Here is a 16,873-nt window from a genome sequence, read left to right on the forward strand (position 1 = left end):
TGAACCGGTTTTAACCTTGGAAGCTTTCCCTTCTATAATAAGGGTGAACGGCCAAGGGTTGGAATCAAGGAAAGCAAGCACAAAGTTCTCATAGCTATCTTGAAGCTACATGAGTTCTTCTCCTTCAAAGATGTTCATTTTGTTTTCTTTTTCTTAGTTTTGTCTGTCTGAGTCTCATGGTGAAAAAGGCAAACATGGTGAATTTGTAAGAAAAAGCCAGTGAGAGAAAAAAGACAGTGATCAAAATTAGAGAAAAAGTCATAGATGTTTCAGAGTTTCTTTGTACATCTTTCTATTGTGTGTCATGATTCTGTGGGATCCCCTTGCAACTTGGGTTAGCACTTTGCGGTTGAAAGCTTGGTTTGAGTCCAAGTCAAATTCAGATTGGGTTTAGAATCTGGATTTGTTCCAGATAGGAATGGGTAGTTCCTAGGGAGAAATTGATGTATGTAATGTTGTGAAAACATAGTGAAATTTCATCATTGTTTGTGATGGAGACTGGATGTAGGCCACATTGCACCTAGTGGCTGAACCAGGATATATCTGGTGTTACTTCTTCTTCCCTACCTCTTTCTCTGTTTCTGTTTACCATGAGACAAAAACAAAAATGTCTCTCAACTCGGTATGAGACAAAACAAAAGTGTCTCTTAACTCGACACGAGACAAAAACAGAAATATCTCCTGAAGTTTCTCTGAAAATCAGAAATTAATATACAACAAAAAAGGGGCTAAGATTCAGTCCCCCCTTCTCTTAACCACTGATTAACATCAGATTGGATGATATGGTTTAGTTGTCTTGTTTGGAATTGGTGTTGGTGAAATTGGTGCAAAATTGAGTTGCAAAATCAAAGTGGTGAAGCTTTGGTGGATGTTGGGTTTTGCCCAGAGGAAAGCCAAGTGTTGGAAAAAAACCGCTGTCATTAAGGTTTGGGTTTTAGTTTCAAGTAGGCATTGTGTAAGATTATGTGAATGTCTGGGTTAACTGCCTCTAGGATAGGATTGGATGGAAATTGATTGTTGTTGTGATTAGTTGGATGGATGTATGTATGTATGAGTATGCATGATTTAAATTATTGTGATGTACATGATTATGATGGTGATATGATTGCTTATTGAGGCATTCGTATGGAAATTAGGCCTGAGGCCATGATAGGATAAGGTATCCCCTATGAGGTAAGGTCTGTTAGTGGAAGTTGAAAAGCTAGATTGTTGTGTTGAAACTTGTTGGTTATGTGTTACGCATGATGGGTGTTACAAAGTGAAAGAGTTTTGTACGCATACCACGTATATGCACAAAAGCAAGGTCATGCGTACGTACAACTTGCATTTTCGAAATAAATATATTTTGTGCGTATTTCGTGCGTACGCACAAAAAGGGGGTTCATGTGTACGAATGAGGCAAGCGTACATACGATTACCCTGTTTTTCAAAAAATGCTGTTTTCAACTATTTTTGCCTATCCAGCCCACTTTTTCACCTCTGTAACTCCTGTTTAAGGTCTGATAACTCATTTTAAGCTTGAGAATGAGTGTGAGCATAGTTAGGGAATGAATTTGATGAATGTGAATAAGAATGTGGATTGGAGAATCAAAGATAATGATGGGTTGATGAGAGTTCATGGATAATGAATTGATAGAATATGAAATTGACTTTAGAGATGATTGGCAAGGTTTGGGTGATATCCCGCTCACGGTATGAGTTGATTATGATATGTTTGATCGTGCTTATGCTTAATCTTGACTATGTTAAAGATGAGTTTGATGAGGATAATGATTATGATTGAAAAGTGTAACAAACACTATATTCTAAGAGTGTGCTGGGTACTATATCCCTGATAGATGGTGATTGTGATTATGGTGAGGTTAATTGAGGAACGATTATATTGGGTTGCAGTTTTGTTTGTGATCTTGGTTGTATATGATCTGTTTTTCCTTTTATTGCATCATATTCTCTCTGTTTGTAAAGTGTGTCGGGCATTATATCCGCCAACTACAATGTGGACGGTAACAAATGGCTCAATAACACAAAAAATACCCCACAATATTATTACCTAAATCTAATCCTAATTTACCTTCCTCTGCCACTCCTATAGTCCCACTCATGCCATCACCCCCTGTCACCATCTTCCTCTCCCGTTGCAGCCATGTCGTCGCGCTCCCCCTCCTCCCCCCCAAAACTAGTGCCAACCTCCGTCGCAGTAGGGTAAGGTGTGACCTCTCACTGAAGAAGACGACCATAACAAGGAGCCCCGTCACTACAAATACTCTTCCTCTTTCTCTTCCTTCCCACTCCTATAGCAACGTTGTACATCATCGTCTCCACTTGGATCAACCGTTGTGCCACCCCACCACCGCGCCGTTATGCTGGACATCCGGAGATAGCCGGTGAGTACTGCCTCGCGCGAAGCAACCGCATCTCCTCCGCCTCAAAGGAACTTCACAACCCCCTCGCGGCAGTACCGCTGCAAACCGCTCTTCAAATTGTCGTCATCGCGATGACAAGCCAACCACCGATCGTCAATCAGAAGTCCTACAATGTAAAAGACATAAAAGTACCATATTGTTTTTTTTAGATCGCTCGATGCTTGTCTGAGATGGAATCGATTATTTCTTTGTGGCTCTTTTAGATGTTTCTTTTGTGTTCATGCAACGAAAAGGAGCTTGAATGATGTGGAGGTCTACATGAACAAAAACATTGACGCAATGGAAAAGGGTGCAGACACAATCATAAAATGTGTTTATGAGGCAATTATTTTACCTAATTCTTATTATTCAAAATTTATTTAATGTTAATTACTCAAATTTTAATTTTTTATAAAAATTAAAATTAATAATTATTAAATGGAGTTGTTTACTTTTTCTTTCATTATATAAAAAAAACTCTACCTCCTTCACATCTCTCAAAAGTCAAAACACACTCACACACGTACATTCTCAAGTCTCACCGCCACCCTTACTCACTCTCACTGGTGAAATCGCATCTCTGTGTCCCTATCGTTGCCGCCTCCAGTTGGTTTTCTACCCTCATCGCGCCTCTAGTAGCCTCGTCTCTACCAGAACACCAAAGCCTCGTTGCCACTGGTCTGCTACACTTCTCAGCCAACTGATCCTTCACACCACCAAGCACGTTGTCGCCACCGAGTTCGTTATCGCCGCCAACTGCTCCTTCTCACCGCTGCTACTCAGCTCCTCTCCTGCCACAGTGTTGCCGCCGCCTCCACCTCCTCCATTGCATGTAATTAAATTTTATGTATTAGAGTTTTTAAATTAGGGATTAATTTGTTCAATAATTTGCTTGCGAGAAATTATTATATAATTATAATGATGAGAAGACACAGATATAGTTTGGCCTGCACATTATATTTAGTTTAAATAGAACTAATTAGGATTAGACAAAGGAATAGATTATATTAAAAGTCTAATTGACTAGACATAAGCGCATGAGGTTGATACTTGATTTTCTATATTATGTGAAATTTCTAATGTTTTATTATTATTGTTTTATGTTGCATGTTTACGATCTCTAATCTTCACAAATCAACGAATCATAGAGAGAAGATTTGCATGATGTTAAAAACTTGTATATTAATTAAAATTTTAACTTTTTGAAACACTTAGTTGTTTGTATCTACAGTTGGTTTTGACACTTTATGCCAAGGTTCTAAAAATCGGACTGGAATTGGTCGGTTCAACTAGATTAACCGAGAACCGGTCATTTAGCCAATTCAGTTGACCTTCAGAACCGTTCTATAAAAAACCAGTAAAAAACCTGTTGAATCGATGGTTAACCGGTGAACCGGCCGAACTGGCCGGGTTTTTAATGGCACTGGTTTTTTACTTTTAGGCTGAAATGACGTCGTTTTGATGCGTAGAAAAAAAAAAGAAAAATGAAAACCATTACCAAACGTCTGAACCCAGTAACCCACCCAGCCACCATCACCGCTATCCAGTCCTCAGCGTTGGTCGACGGTGCTTCTTCCCTCCTTGCGCTGTTCCTCATCGTTTCTGGCTGTCACCTCTTCTCTGCTTCCCATCAGTCTTCCCGTTGCTGCCTCTTTGCTCCGCACTGTATCTCATCGTTGTTGCAGACATTGCTTCTCCTTGCCGTCGTCGCCTCTCAAAGATCTTCTTGGAGCTATTGGCGTCGCAGTCTCTGTCGCCGTAGTCATCGTCATCTTCGAGCCCTCTATCTCCTTCTCTTTCTGTCTGAGCTGAATTTCCTTTCTCCCTCGCCGTCACTTCCCTTCCTCCCTCGTTGCTGGTAAGCACTGCTACTTCAATTTATGATGTTACTGTCTTTTGAAATAATGGTTGATTTGAATGATTCTGTTGAATTTTTTTTTGCTGAGTTAATTTTGTTGATGAAATTCTTAGTTGGGGTTGATGGTTGATTTTAACAATAGTTGTTAGTTTTGTTAATTTTGTGTTCTGAGTTGGGGGTAGTTGGTGATGTGATTATGAATTTAATTTGGATGCTGAGTATGAATTCTTTGTTTATTTTTTCTATTTTTAGATTTTCTGACTTTGAATGCTGAGTTCTCTGTGTTTGGGTTCGAGTTTTTATTGCTGAATACTTTATTAGAAGTTTTTGTTAAAATTTTTTGTGATTCTGAATTTTTTGTTGCTTGTGGTTTCTATGTAAGTTTGTTATTTTGAATTTTCTTTTTGTGAATCTTGAATATGATCTTTTGGGTTCTGGCCTCCAAAAGCAAGAAGTGTATGTTGTTGCCAAGGATGTAATTAGAGGTAAAGGAATTGCTCTGAGATGATGAACCTAGATAGAAGAATTATGTAGCACCAGTTTATTGTTGTGCAAAAAGTCAGAGAGAGTGAAAGGGAATTTGAGAATGAAAACGAAATTGATTTAATTATGATCTGTAGGTCACTTTTACATTAAAATGTACAAATATTTATAATAAGTTGCTATAGTTTCTATAATATCTATATGTATATTAAATTTTAATAATTTTTATTATATATTTAATTAAAACGGTTCCATCCCGGTTGAACTATTGAACCGATTACTTGATCGGTTCAATGACCGGTTCGGTTCTCGCAACTTTGCTTTATGCTTGTTCTTTTGTAATTTATCTATATGTTAACTTGTTCTATTTATTTATTCCAATTGTTCATGAGATGAGATACTTGTGGCTGGTTTTAGGTCCAATTTGGGTAAACAACTTAATTAAGTTACTTTTGAATAAATAGCTTAAACAATAAATGCTTATATTAAAAGTAGCTTATAAATAAGTTATTTTGTGTTTGGTTTTTTAGTTCTAAAAGTACTTATTTTAAGAGTAAAGTGATAAAAAGCTTTTTATTATGAGAGAAGTCATTTTTTTAACTTCTCCATAAGCACCAAAATAGCTTTTTAGAAAGTTGTAATTTTGTTTTGAAAATTGTACCAGACATTAATACTACACCTTTTCATAAGTTAAAAGTTAAAAAAAGTCACTTATGAACATATCCAAACGGACCCTTAATAGTTTTTAGCTTACCATGTTAGCAGATTTAGTTTAGAAGGTTGTACTGATATTTGTACAAATTTGTGTATTTTGTAATAGCAGAGTTCAATATGCTGATAGAAATTTGTTTAATATACCCTTGGAGTAGATTTTGTTTATGTCATGTTAATTGTGAATCTTTAGAATCAACTTTCTTTTTCTTTGTCCTTTGAACAGTTGCATAATTCAGTCAAACATGGTGTTGTCTTCAATGGAAGTTGAAGCTGCCCCTTCTAAGGCAAAACCATTGCCTCCAAAGCCTATGTTCGAGCCTTTGAAGCCTTATGAGATGTCTGATGGTCAGTTTCGGAAGGTATCTGTTCCACAACATCGCTACAATCCTCTCAAAAAAGCATTGTTGGACATCTATACTCCCATATACGAGCAGATGAAAATTGACATCCGCATGAATTTGAAGGCTCGGAAGGTTGAACTGAAGATGAGGCCAGATACACCCGATATTAGTAACCTGCAAAAATGTGCTGATTTTGTCCATGCTTTCATGATAGGATTCGATGTCTTAGATGCCATTGCTCTACTTCATCTGGATGAGCTCTATGTTGAGTCCTTCGAAATCAAGGATGTTAAGACACTTCGAGGTGATCACTTGTCTCGCGCTATTGGAAGATTATCTGGTAAAGGCGGTAAAACTAAGTTTGCAATTGAAAATGCAACTAAGACGAGGATTGTGATTGCTGACACTAAAATACACATTTTGGAGTCATTTGCCAACATCAAAATTGTTAGAGATTCTCTTTGTAGGCTTATCATGGGATCACCTGTGGGTAAGGTATATTCGAAACTAAGAGCAGTTACAGCTAGACTGGCATAAAGGTTTTGATCTTCCTAATCATGATCTAGACTTTTTTTTTCTAATTCTATAGATTATGAGATGAAGTGTGATGAGGATGAGTTATTGTGTAAGTGGTAAGTTCTTCAATTCTTTTTGTTAATTCAACTATTTGTCAAAGTTCAAATCAGAATTATAAACAATGTAATGGAATAATTGTAAAGTTTTTGCTCTATGAACATTTATTATAAGAGTTTAATTTTGATACATTGTCTACATAGTCGTGCAATCACAACCGTTCTTTTAAATGACTATTCACGCAGTCAATGTAAAAGGCAGTTATTTTTACTAATATGACGTTATATGATTGGATGTATGTGTAAAACGATTTTACCCTGCCAGTGCATAAAAAACTGATTGTGTTTAACATTTTTTGTATGCCTTGGTAGAAGAGAGTTAGGTGAGTTTGGTTCAAGAAAATATTTTAAATTTTTATTCATTTTTTTCTGAATATAATTTCTATTTTCAAATTTTCAAAAATATGTTTGCTTTGATTCATTGTATTTTATTTTCAAAAAATGAAAATATTGAAACTATTTTTGGTTTTCTTTAATTTTTTAATAAATAAAAAAATTGAAACAAAAATTTCATTGGCCTCATCTCATTTCTCAGTGGTAGCAACTTTCACCCTATTTTTTTCTCAAGCATTAGAATCCCAACCAGCATATCACTTCCAGAAAATAAGTATCAGTTCCTCATCAAGACATGAAAGTATTACTTTCTGGTCATAATTATAGCATAAATCCTACCATCATCTTTAGCAACCTTCAATATGAACTATCAATTGCTTATTAACTCGTACCTAACAAAACCAAACAATAATATTTATTCACTTATTTGATAACAAAATGCACACTTCACAAAAAATCTAACAATTAACAAAACATCAAGAAATTTTAAAACAATGGGCAAAAGGAGACGAATCAACACGAAAATTTCGGAAATTTTAGGGAAAAAATGGGCAAAGAGGATCAAGACAATGAACAATGGAGCAGGTCAAGGAAAAAAAGGGGACAAATCATCCACAATGAGACAAAGTAGAAATTGGTTGGTGGAGCAGGTCTTCGATGGAAAATGGCGATAAGAAGAGTACAAAGAAGCAGCGAAGGCAGAGACAGACGCATTTGACGACGACAAAGAAAAGAGGAAGAGAGGCGGCGGATGAGGTGAAGTCGTCGGAGAAAGCCGGGAAGCAACGAAGAAAGGGAGTGAATATTATCATGGGCCAACAACATATATAATATTAAAAAAGTATGCAAAAATTTATATAATGTAAGATGAGTTACAAAAAATATACCTGTTCCGTTCGAGTCCAGCCGAGGTATGTGTCTCCCAACGAGGCTACTTAGCTCTTGGTGGAATTATACGTCGTCTAGGAGGCAGTCTCCAAGAATAACCTCGGCACGGTGAAACACGACGGTGGGAGCACCTGCAAAAAGCACTCTGATGCTCAAGTAAGTGTGGGAATTATAAGAGATGAAAGTAATAAATTAGAGTGAACTATGTAACCTGTTTTCTTCTGAGCTATTTGGTCTCATTTTGTAGATGAGCGTAGTGTTGTCTTCTGTTTGTTTGTTCCGATATTATCGGTTTAGATAGCAAGTTCCATTGTTATTGGTAACAGCTGGGAAGTGGGTTTTGACTTGTGTAATGATTGTGCTCAGGTTGTGGCTTCTGTTAAGCTAGTTTGTTCTCCGATTTTGTGGTCGGTTAGGATAGTGGTATTTGTTACCAAACTTTTCGGGGTACACGTCATAGCCCACAAGCTTGTCTGGCTCTATTCCGCTAGTGGCAGGCAAGCTTTGTGTATTCGTAAGATTTTCCTTCTTCCGCTATTTTGTAGTAGTTTTTTTTTGGGCCCCTTTTGTGTGGAAGAGAGGATATTGGTTGGAAGAAAGTCAAGGAGTTTTCTGTGTTGTGAAATGTGCTGCGATTAATGCGTCCCTCTGTTTCTTTGGGTTTTTGATGTCTGTAACGGTTATCTTTTAATGTGCCCACTAAGTTAGTGGGCTTTGTAATAATATCTCATTCTAGGCTTGGATTTGACATTTTTGCTTCCTCGCATTCTACCTGTTTAAGCTGCAGTATGACTTCCAAAGGTTAGTTCCCTTTCTAATTTTACTTCTATTTTTTTTTTTTGAAATGGCGAAAGAGAAAGATAAGAAAACGGCTGTTGAAGAGAAAAAAGATAACCCATATCATTGGGTTCATGACGATGTCAAGACCCGGTCTTCGTCGTACATTGATGCTGAGTCCATGCGTGAACTCGAGGGTTTGCGGGTGGTAAGGGAAGGTCTGGGTGTTGAGTTACTTTACTGTTCTAGCGACGATAGGGTTTTCGAGAGGAGGGGTGACTGGCAATACTTTTATATGTATACACCTTGCTTTTTTGAACTTGGTGTGAAGCATCCTTTCTCTGCGTTTGAGTGTGATGTGTTGACGCAGCTAAATTGTGCGCCTTCTCAGTTACACCCAAATTCTTGGGCATTTCTTCGTGCTTTTCAATGTTTAATGGAGTTTCTGTCTTTTCCTTGTTCTCTCCCTTTATTTTTCTCATTATTCCAGTCAAAAGGGGTTCGGAGAGGGTTGTGGGTATGTTTGAGCAGTTACCCTGGACGTTCCCTTTTCCTTCTTTATAAATCCTCTTTTAAGAATTTTAAATCCTTGTTTGTAAAAGTGCGGTCAGTCGAGGTCGAGTATCCGTTTTATTTGGACGACGAGTTGATAGAGAGGTTTCCTCTCTATTGGTGTTCAGAGCCATGTCAGATCCTTGAGGCTGTTGAACGGAGTGAGGAGGAAGAGAGGGTGTTAGATTTTTTGGTAGAGTCTTTTGCTGATGGGGAGTGTTTGTCTATTCCCGAGGTTCTTCAACTCCACGATTCAGGGGATAGTGAGGGTTTGAAGGCTTACATAGGTAATGTTTGGCTTTTTCTTTTTGTTTCCTCATATTTTAGATTTAATCCGACTTTTGTTGCCCTGCGCAGGTGGACGAGTTCCTCTCCTCGATCCGTCACGCTTGCAGTCCTTCCATAAGAAGAAAAAGGAAAGGATTACTGATGCTTCTGAGTTTGTGAAGGAAGGTGGTGGGGACGCCGTCCAGTTTGTTGCTCAACCGTCGTCTTCTTTTAAGAGAAAAAGGGATGATGCTGAGAAATCTGTGGAAGTGATTTCTGAAGGTGATAGGGAAGGTGTGGGAGCTAGTAAATATGTGTTTGATAGACAAAAGAGGTTGCATAGCTTTATCCCTGGTCATTCGTTGTGGAGCAATCAGTTCTCTTTTGCTGAGCTCTCCGACAGGGTGTCTCAATACCCTGGCGATATGCTCATGACTCGTCGGATTGGGGTAGAGAGTTTACGGAAGTTCATCTAGGTTAATATTCTGTTCTCGACTTCTTTTATTTGTTCTTGTGTCTCTTCATTTTAACCGAGTTTGATGTTCTGTAGATTGTTGCTTCGCGACTAATGTGTGCTGGTCGGACGACTGAACTTATTGGTGCCGAGCACCAGGTGGCTATAAATAGGATTGCTGAACTGGAGAGGACTTATAAGGAGAGGATTGCTGAATTGGAGAAGTCTGTGACAAAGAATGACGACGCTGTTATAAATGCTACAGCCAAAATGAAAGATTCTGAGGAGGAAGTTGGTCGTTTGCGGGACCAAATCCGGCTTTTGCAAGCCGAGGTTAAGGACAGCGATGTTGCCAAAGGTCAGCTTACTTCTAGGGTTCATGAACTGGAGAAAAATGGGATGGAGATGTTTCCTTATGGTTTTGAGCGTGCTGTTAGCCAAATCGCTGTATTGGCACCAGAGTTTGATTGTGATCGTTTTGACATGACCAAGATAGTGGTCGGTGGAAAATTGGTAGTGGACGGTACTGTGGAGGATCATGGTGAAAATATCCCTCCTGCTTGATTTCTGATATCTAGGTTGTTTGTTTTGGGCATGTGTGTCCCTTTTGTTGTATTTTGTTGACTTTTTAGCTAATTGGTTAGCTCTTGACTGCTAATAGTTACTGGTTTGGACTGATGTTGGGAATATTTGGCAATTGTTTTGCTTTTTTGATTATATAAAATGTGTAGTTGTATGTTTGTTGTGTTTGAGAATAGAATAAGATGAAGATAGATAATAGGACTCAGATTGATATACGTGTCAGTCTGATTTCATAATTTGATAATTTGGGCGTCCGGCCTCGTTAAAACCCTCCTTAGGTAAAACCCTTTCTTCTGGGAAAAAATCTCTAAGGGGGAAAAAGAGTACCTTCATCCGCGTAATGTACAATTTATGATCTATACAATTTGAGTGAAGAAATATTCTAATTTCCTGAAACTGGATTGCCGTGTAGTGTTTGGAGCTGGTAAGCCCCCATTCCGAGCACTTTAGATACTCGGAATGGTCCATCCTAGTTTGCGGCAAGCTTTCCATGTGAAGGGGGTCGTCTGGCTTCTTCTGTTCGTCTGAGGACTAAGTCGCCCTCCTCGAATGTCCTCGGCACCACTTTCTTATTGTGCTTCATTTCTGTCGGTTGTTTCTGGGCTCTCTGTTTAATGGCGGCGATTTCCCTGTCCTCTTCTGTCAAATCAAGCTCGGCATATCTTGTGTTAATGTTATGTTGTTCATCATATAGTTCGGCTCTTAATGTGGGAACTCCGACCTCTACAGGGATTAATGCTTCTGACCCATAGACTAGCTTGAAGGGGTTTTGCTCGTGGTAGTTTGTATTGTGGTGTTGTAACTCCACAATACCTCTGGGATTAGCTCCGCCCATTCTCCTTTCGCATTATCGAGCTTTTTCTTTATTGCCTGCAGTATAACTCGGTTAGCAGCTTCGGCCTGCCCATTGGTCTGTGGGTGTTCGACCGAGCTGAAATGATGTTGTATATTAAATTTTTTTAGAAATGAGCCGAGCTTATTATCTGTAAATTGTCTACCATTGTCTGATATTATTTCCTTTGGTATTCCGAATCGACATATGATGTTTTTCCAAATGAAAGATCGTACCTTTTCGGCCGTTATTCTTGCTAACGGCTGTGCTTCGATCCATTTTGAGAAATAGTCTATTGATACTAAAAGAAATTTTACCTGACCTAGAGCTATTGGAAATGGGCCGAGAATATCGAGCCCCCATCTGTGGAAGGGCCAGCTTACCTCCATGCTGTGTAATACTTCGGCCGGCTTTGTAGAGATAGCTGCGTGCTTTTGACATTTGTCACATGTCTTGACTTTTGTTATGCAATCCTTTTTCATGGTCGGCCAATAATATCATGCTCGGACGATCTTTGCGGTGAGAGCCCGTCCTTCGATGTGGTTCCCACATATGCTCTCATGGACTTCGTCCATCACCTCTTTTGCCTCATCTTTATTTAGGCATTTTAGCAATGGTTGTGAGAAACCGCACCTGTATAGTTCTCCTGTTATGTTTGTGTAGAGTCTTGCTTTTCGTCTGAAGTGTTGCGGGTTGAGCTCGTCTCTGGGTACGATACCTGCATTGATGTACTCAAGGAAAGGTGTTCTCCAGTCTTGGAGGTGGTTAATGCTTGTTATAGATAATAGTTCAATGCTGGGTTTTTTAAGTGTGAGTTGTGATAATGCCGATGTTTGTGTGTCCGTCCTAGTGGCGGCAAGTTTGGATAATATGTCTTCTCTAACATTCTTTTCTCTATGTACATGTAGAATAATGAATGAGCTGAACTTTGAAATGAGATCCTTTGCTATGAGCCAATATCGCTCTAGCAAGGGATCTTTTACCTGAAATTCTCCTCGGATTTGTTGCACCACTAAGAGGGAATCACAGTGTGCTATTAGGCTTTGTGCTTGGAGGTTTAGGGCGAGCTTGAGTCCCGCTATGAGGGCCTCATATTCGGCCTGATTGTTGATTGCCGGGAAGTGGAACTGGAGGGATTGCTCGGCCACCACTTTGTCCCCTTCTTTCAGGATTATCCCAGCTCCGCTTCCTCCTCGGCTGGACGCCCCATCCATGAGTAATTCCTAGGATTTATTTTGCTCGTCCGGGGTTAGTTCTGAGATGAAGTCTGCGAGGATCTGTGCTTTCAATGCCGACCTTGGTTGAAAGTGGATATCGAATTCTGAGAGCTCGATAGACCATTTGGTCAGACGTCCGGCCAGTTCTGGTTTTGTCAGTATTTGTCTTAATGGTTAGTTTGTCCTCACTATTATTGTGTGACTTTGGAAGTAGTGCCTGAGTCTTCTTGCTGTTATTACAAGTGCTAAAGCTAGCTGTTCTATCCTCGGATACCTTTGTTCCGTTGATTGCATGACTCTACTGACGAAGTATACTGGTTGTTGTATTTTTCCTGTCTCAATGACTAGAGCCGAGCTTATAGAATAATTAGAAACAGATAAATATAACTATAAAGGTTTACCGACTTCTGGTCTTTGCAGCATGGGTGGTGATGATAGAATGGTTTTGAGCTCGGCGAACGCTTTCTCGCACTCTTCTGTCCATTGAAACTTCTTATTCTTTGATATTGTTTGGAAGAAATGGTATGATCGGCTTGACGCTGCTGGCAAGAACCGAGATAGTGCCGCTACCTTTCCTGCCAATTGTTGTACTTCTTTTATTGTTTCAGGGCTCGCCATGTTAAGTATTGCCTCACATTTTTTAGCGTTTGCTTCAATTCCTCGTGAGGTTAGCATGAATCCAAGGAATTTACCTCCTTGTACCCCAAAGGCATATTTCTCTGGGTTGAGTCTCATATTGAATGCTCGAATCTGTTCAAATACCTTCCTGAGGTCGTCGCAGTGTGATTTTCCCTGTGTGGTCTTGGCGACCATATCGTCCACATAGATTTCCATGTTCCAACCTATTTGATGACGGAACACTTTGTCCATCAATCGTTGGTAGGATGCACCTGCATTCTTTAAACCAAATGGCATTACTCTATAACAAAAATTTTCATGTTCAGTTATGAATGCTGTCTTGCTTTGATCTTCTGGATGCATGAGGATCTGGTTGTAGCCAGAGTATGCATCCATGAACCTCAAGCTTTTGAAACCTGATGCATTGTCTACGAGTTTATCAATGCAGGGTAAAGGATAAGCATCTTTAGGGCATGCCTTATTTAAATCTGTAAAGTCGACGCACATGCGTCATTTACCTGAATTTTTCCTTACCATTACCACGTTTGAGAGTCATGTGGTGAATCTGATTTCTTTGATGAAGTTAGCTTTAAGAAACTTTCCGCTTTCTTCTAGGGCTGCCTTTAATTTTTCTGCCCCGAAATTCCTCTTCTTTTGAGCTATGGGTCGGCTTGTTCTGTCGGTGGCGAGCTTATGGCAGATAATATTTGGGTCTATACCTGGCATGTCTGCTGGGGTCCAAGCAAATAAGTCGGCGTTGTCTTGTAGTACTTTTATGAGCTCCGATCTTTCTTTTCCTTGTAGTGCTTGACCGATGTATGTTACTTGTTCTGGTTTTGACGTCAGTGGGACTTCTTGGAGCTCGTCTGCTGGTTGAGGCCTTTCTTGGGTGTTGATGAGCGAATATTTTATACGCTTTTTGGGGTTAATTTCATGTAGTTTTTAGTATGTTTTAGTTAGTTTTTAGTAGATTTTCATTAGTTTCTAGGCAAAATTCATATTTCTGGACTTTACTATGAGTTTTTGTATTTTTCTGTAATTTCAGGTATTTTCTGGCTGAAATTGAGGGAGCTGAGCAAAAATCTGATTCAGGCTGAAAATGGACTGCTGATGTTGTTGGATTCTGACCTCTCTGCACTCGTAATGGATTTTCTGGAGCTACAGGAGTTCAATTGGCGCGCTCCCAATTGCGTTGGAAAGTAGACATTCAGGGCTTTCCAGCAATATATAATAGTTCATACTTTTCTCAAGGATAAATGATGTAAACTGGCGTTCAACGCCAGTTCCATGTTGTAGTCTGGCGTTAAACGCCAGAAACAGGTTACAAGTTGGAGTTAAACGCCCAAAACAGGTTACAACCTGGCATTTAACTCCAAAAACAGCCTAAGCACATGTAAAGCTTAAGTCTCAGCCCCAGCACACACCAAGTGGGCCCCAGAAGTGGATTTCTGCACTATCTATCATAGTTTACTCATTCTCTGCAAACCTAGATTACTAGCTTACTATTTAAACAACTTTTAGAGGATTATTTTATACCTCATGACATTTTAGATCTGAACTTTGTACTCTTTGATGGAATGAGTCTCTAAACTCCATTGTTGGGGGTGAGGAGCTCTGCTGTGTCTCGATGAATTAATGCAATTATTTCTGTTTTCTATTCAAACACGCTTGTTTCTATCTAAGATGTTCATTCGCACTTCAATATGATGAATGTGATGATCCGTGACACTCATCACCATTCTCAATCTATGAATGCGTGCCTGACAACCACTCCCGTTCTACCTTCGATTGAATGAGTATCTCTTGGATTCCTTAATCAGAATCTTCGTGGTATAAGCTAGAATCCATTGGCAGCATTCTTGAGAATCCAGAAAGTCTAAACCTTGTCTGTGGTATTCCTAGTAGGATTCAGGGATTGGATGACTGTGACGAGCTTCAAACTCACAAGGGTTGGGTGTAGTGACAGACGCAAAAGGATCAATGGATCCTATTCCAGCATGAGTGAGAACAGACAGATGATTAGCCGTACGGTGATAGCGCACCTGGACCATTTTCACTGAGAGGACAGATGGTAGCCATTGACAACGGTGATCCACCAACATACAGCTTGCCATAGGAGGAACCTTGCGTGCGTGAAGAAGAAGACAGGGGGAAGGCAGAGATTCAGACGACAAAGCATCTCCAAAACTCCAACATATTCTCCATTACTGCAAAACAAGTATTTATTTCATGCTCTTTTATTTTTCGCAATTCAAACTGATAAATATAATTGATATCCTGACTAAGAGTTACAAGATAACCATAGATTGCTTCAAGCCAACAATCTCTGTGGGATTCGACCCTTACTCACGTAAGGTATTACTTGGACGACCCGGTGCACTTGCTGGTTAGTTGTGCGGAGTTGTGAAAAATGTGAATCACAATTTCGTGCACCAAGTTTTTGGCACCGTTGCCGGGGATTGTTCGAGTTTGAACAACTGACGGTTCATCTTGTTGCTTAGATTAGGAAAATTTTGTCTTTTGGGTCAGAGTCTTTTATTATTGTTCTTGTTAAAATTTTAGAATCCTTATTTCCTTTTTCTTAATTATTTTCGAAAATTTTTAAAACCAATAACTTCATGATTTAGTCTTCTGTTTGAGTTTAGTTTCATGTTTTAAGTTTGGTGTCAACTGCATGTTTTTATTTCTCTTTAAATTTTCGAATTGCATGTTCTTTGTTCTTCCTTAATCTTCAAGTTGTTCTTGTTTATTTTCCTTGTTTGATCTTTGGTGTTTTCTTGTTGATTTTTCTTTAGTTTTCGAAAATTTTATTTTGGTTTTCTAAAAATTTTAAGTTTGGTGTTCTATCTTCATGTTCTTGTTGTTCTTGTGAGTTTTCAAAGTGTTCTTGAGTCTTCCTTGTGTTTCGATCTTAAAATTTTTAAGTTTGATGTTCCTTGGTGTTTCCCTCCAAAATTTTCGAAAATAAGGAACATTAGATCTAAAAATTTTAAGTTGTGTGTCTTTTGTGTGTTTTTCTCTTTCATCATAAAATTCAAAAATAAAAAAAATATCTTTTCTCTCTATTTTAAAGTGAATTTTCAAAAATTGCTTTTAAAATTCAGATTTCTATTTCAAAATTTAAAATCTTTTTCAAAAATCATATCCAAAGTTTTTCAAATCTTCTTAATTAAGTAATTATTTTAGTTTTAAATTTTTTTATTCTTAATTTTCGAAATCTATATTTAATTTCTAGTTATTTTATTTCAATTTTTTTATTCGCTCTCTTTTTATAAAATAAAAAAATAAAAATATATTTTAATTGTAATTCACATCAATTCCCTTCTCTCCATCATGGACCTAAGTGGAAACGAACAGTCCAGAAGGACTTTGGGGTCATATGCTAACCCCACTACTGCTTCATATGGGAGCAGTATCTATATACCCTCCATTGGAGTCAGTAGCTTTGAGTTGAATCCTCAGCTCATTATCATGGTGCAACAAAGTTGCCAGTATTCCGGTCTTCCACAGGAAGAACCTACAGAGTTTCTGGCACAGTTTTTACAAATTGCTGACACAGTACATGATAAGGAAGTAGATCAGGATGTCTACAGATTATTACTATTTCCATTTGCTGTAAAAGACCAAGCTAAGAGGTGGTTAAATAACTAACCTAAGGCTAGCATAAGGACATGGAAACAGCTGTCAGAAAAATTCCTGAATCAATACTTCCCTCCAAAATGGATGACACAGCTAAGGCTGGACATCCAAGGCTTTAAACAAGGAGATAATGAATCTCTTTATGATGCCTGGGAGAGATACAGAGAGATGTTAAGAAAATGCCCCTCTGAAATATTTTCAGAATAGGTGCAGTTAGACATCTTCTATTATGGGCTTACAGAGAAAGCTCAAATTTCTCTAGATCACTCAGCTGGTGGATCTAT

General features: G+C 38.6%; 2 protein-coding genes across 2 annotated transcripts; one reads left to right on the forward strand and one right to left on the reverse strand.

Annotated features, from left to right (window-relative positions):
• Positions 1-5,693: 5,693 nt before the first annotated feature.
• LOC112772814 (uncharacterized) lies at positions 5,694-6,405 on the forward strand. The gene has a single exon (XM_025817822.2). The coding sequence runs from the start codon at positions 5,700-5,702 to the stop codon at positions 6,333-6,335; it is 636 nt and encodes a 211-aa protein (XP_025673607.1). The 5' UTR covers positions 5,694-5,699; the 3' UTR covers positions 6,336-6,405.
• A 5,207-nt stretch (positions 6,406-11,612) lies between these two features.
• On the reverse strand, positions 11,613-12,329 carry LOC140181426 (uncharacterized). Its single transcript, XM_072224986.1, has one exon. The coding sequence runs from the start codon at positions 12,327-12,329 to the stop codon at positions 11,613-11,615; it is 717 nt and encodes a 238-aa protein (XP_072081087.1).
• Positions 12,330-16,873: the final 4,544 nt, after the last annotated feature.

This window comes from Arachis hypogaea, chromosome 18 (assembly GCF_003086295.3).
Source record: "Arachis hypogaea cultivar Tifrunner chromosome 18, arahy.Tifrunner.gnm2.J5K5, whole genome shotgun sequence".
NCBI lineage: Eukaryota > Viridiplantae > Streptophyta > Magnoliopsida > Fabales > Fabaceae > Arachis > Arachis hypogaea.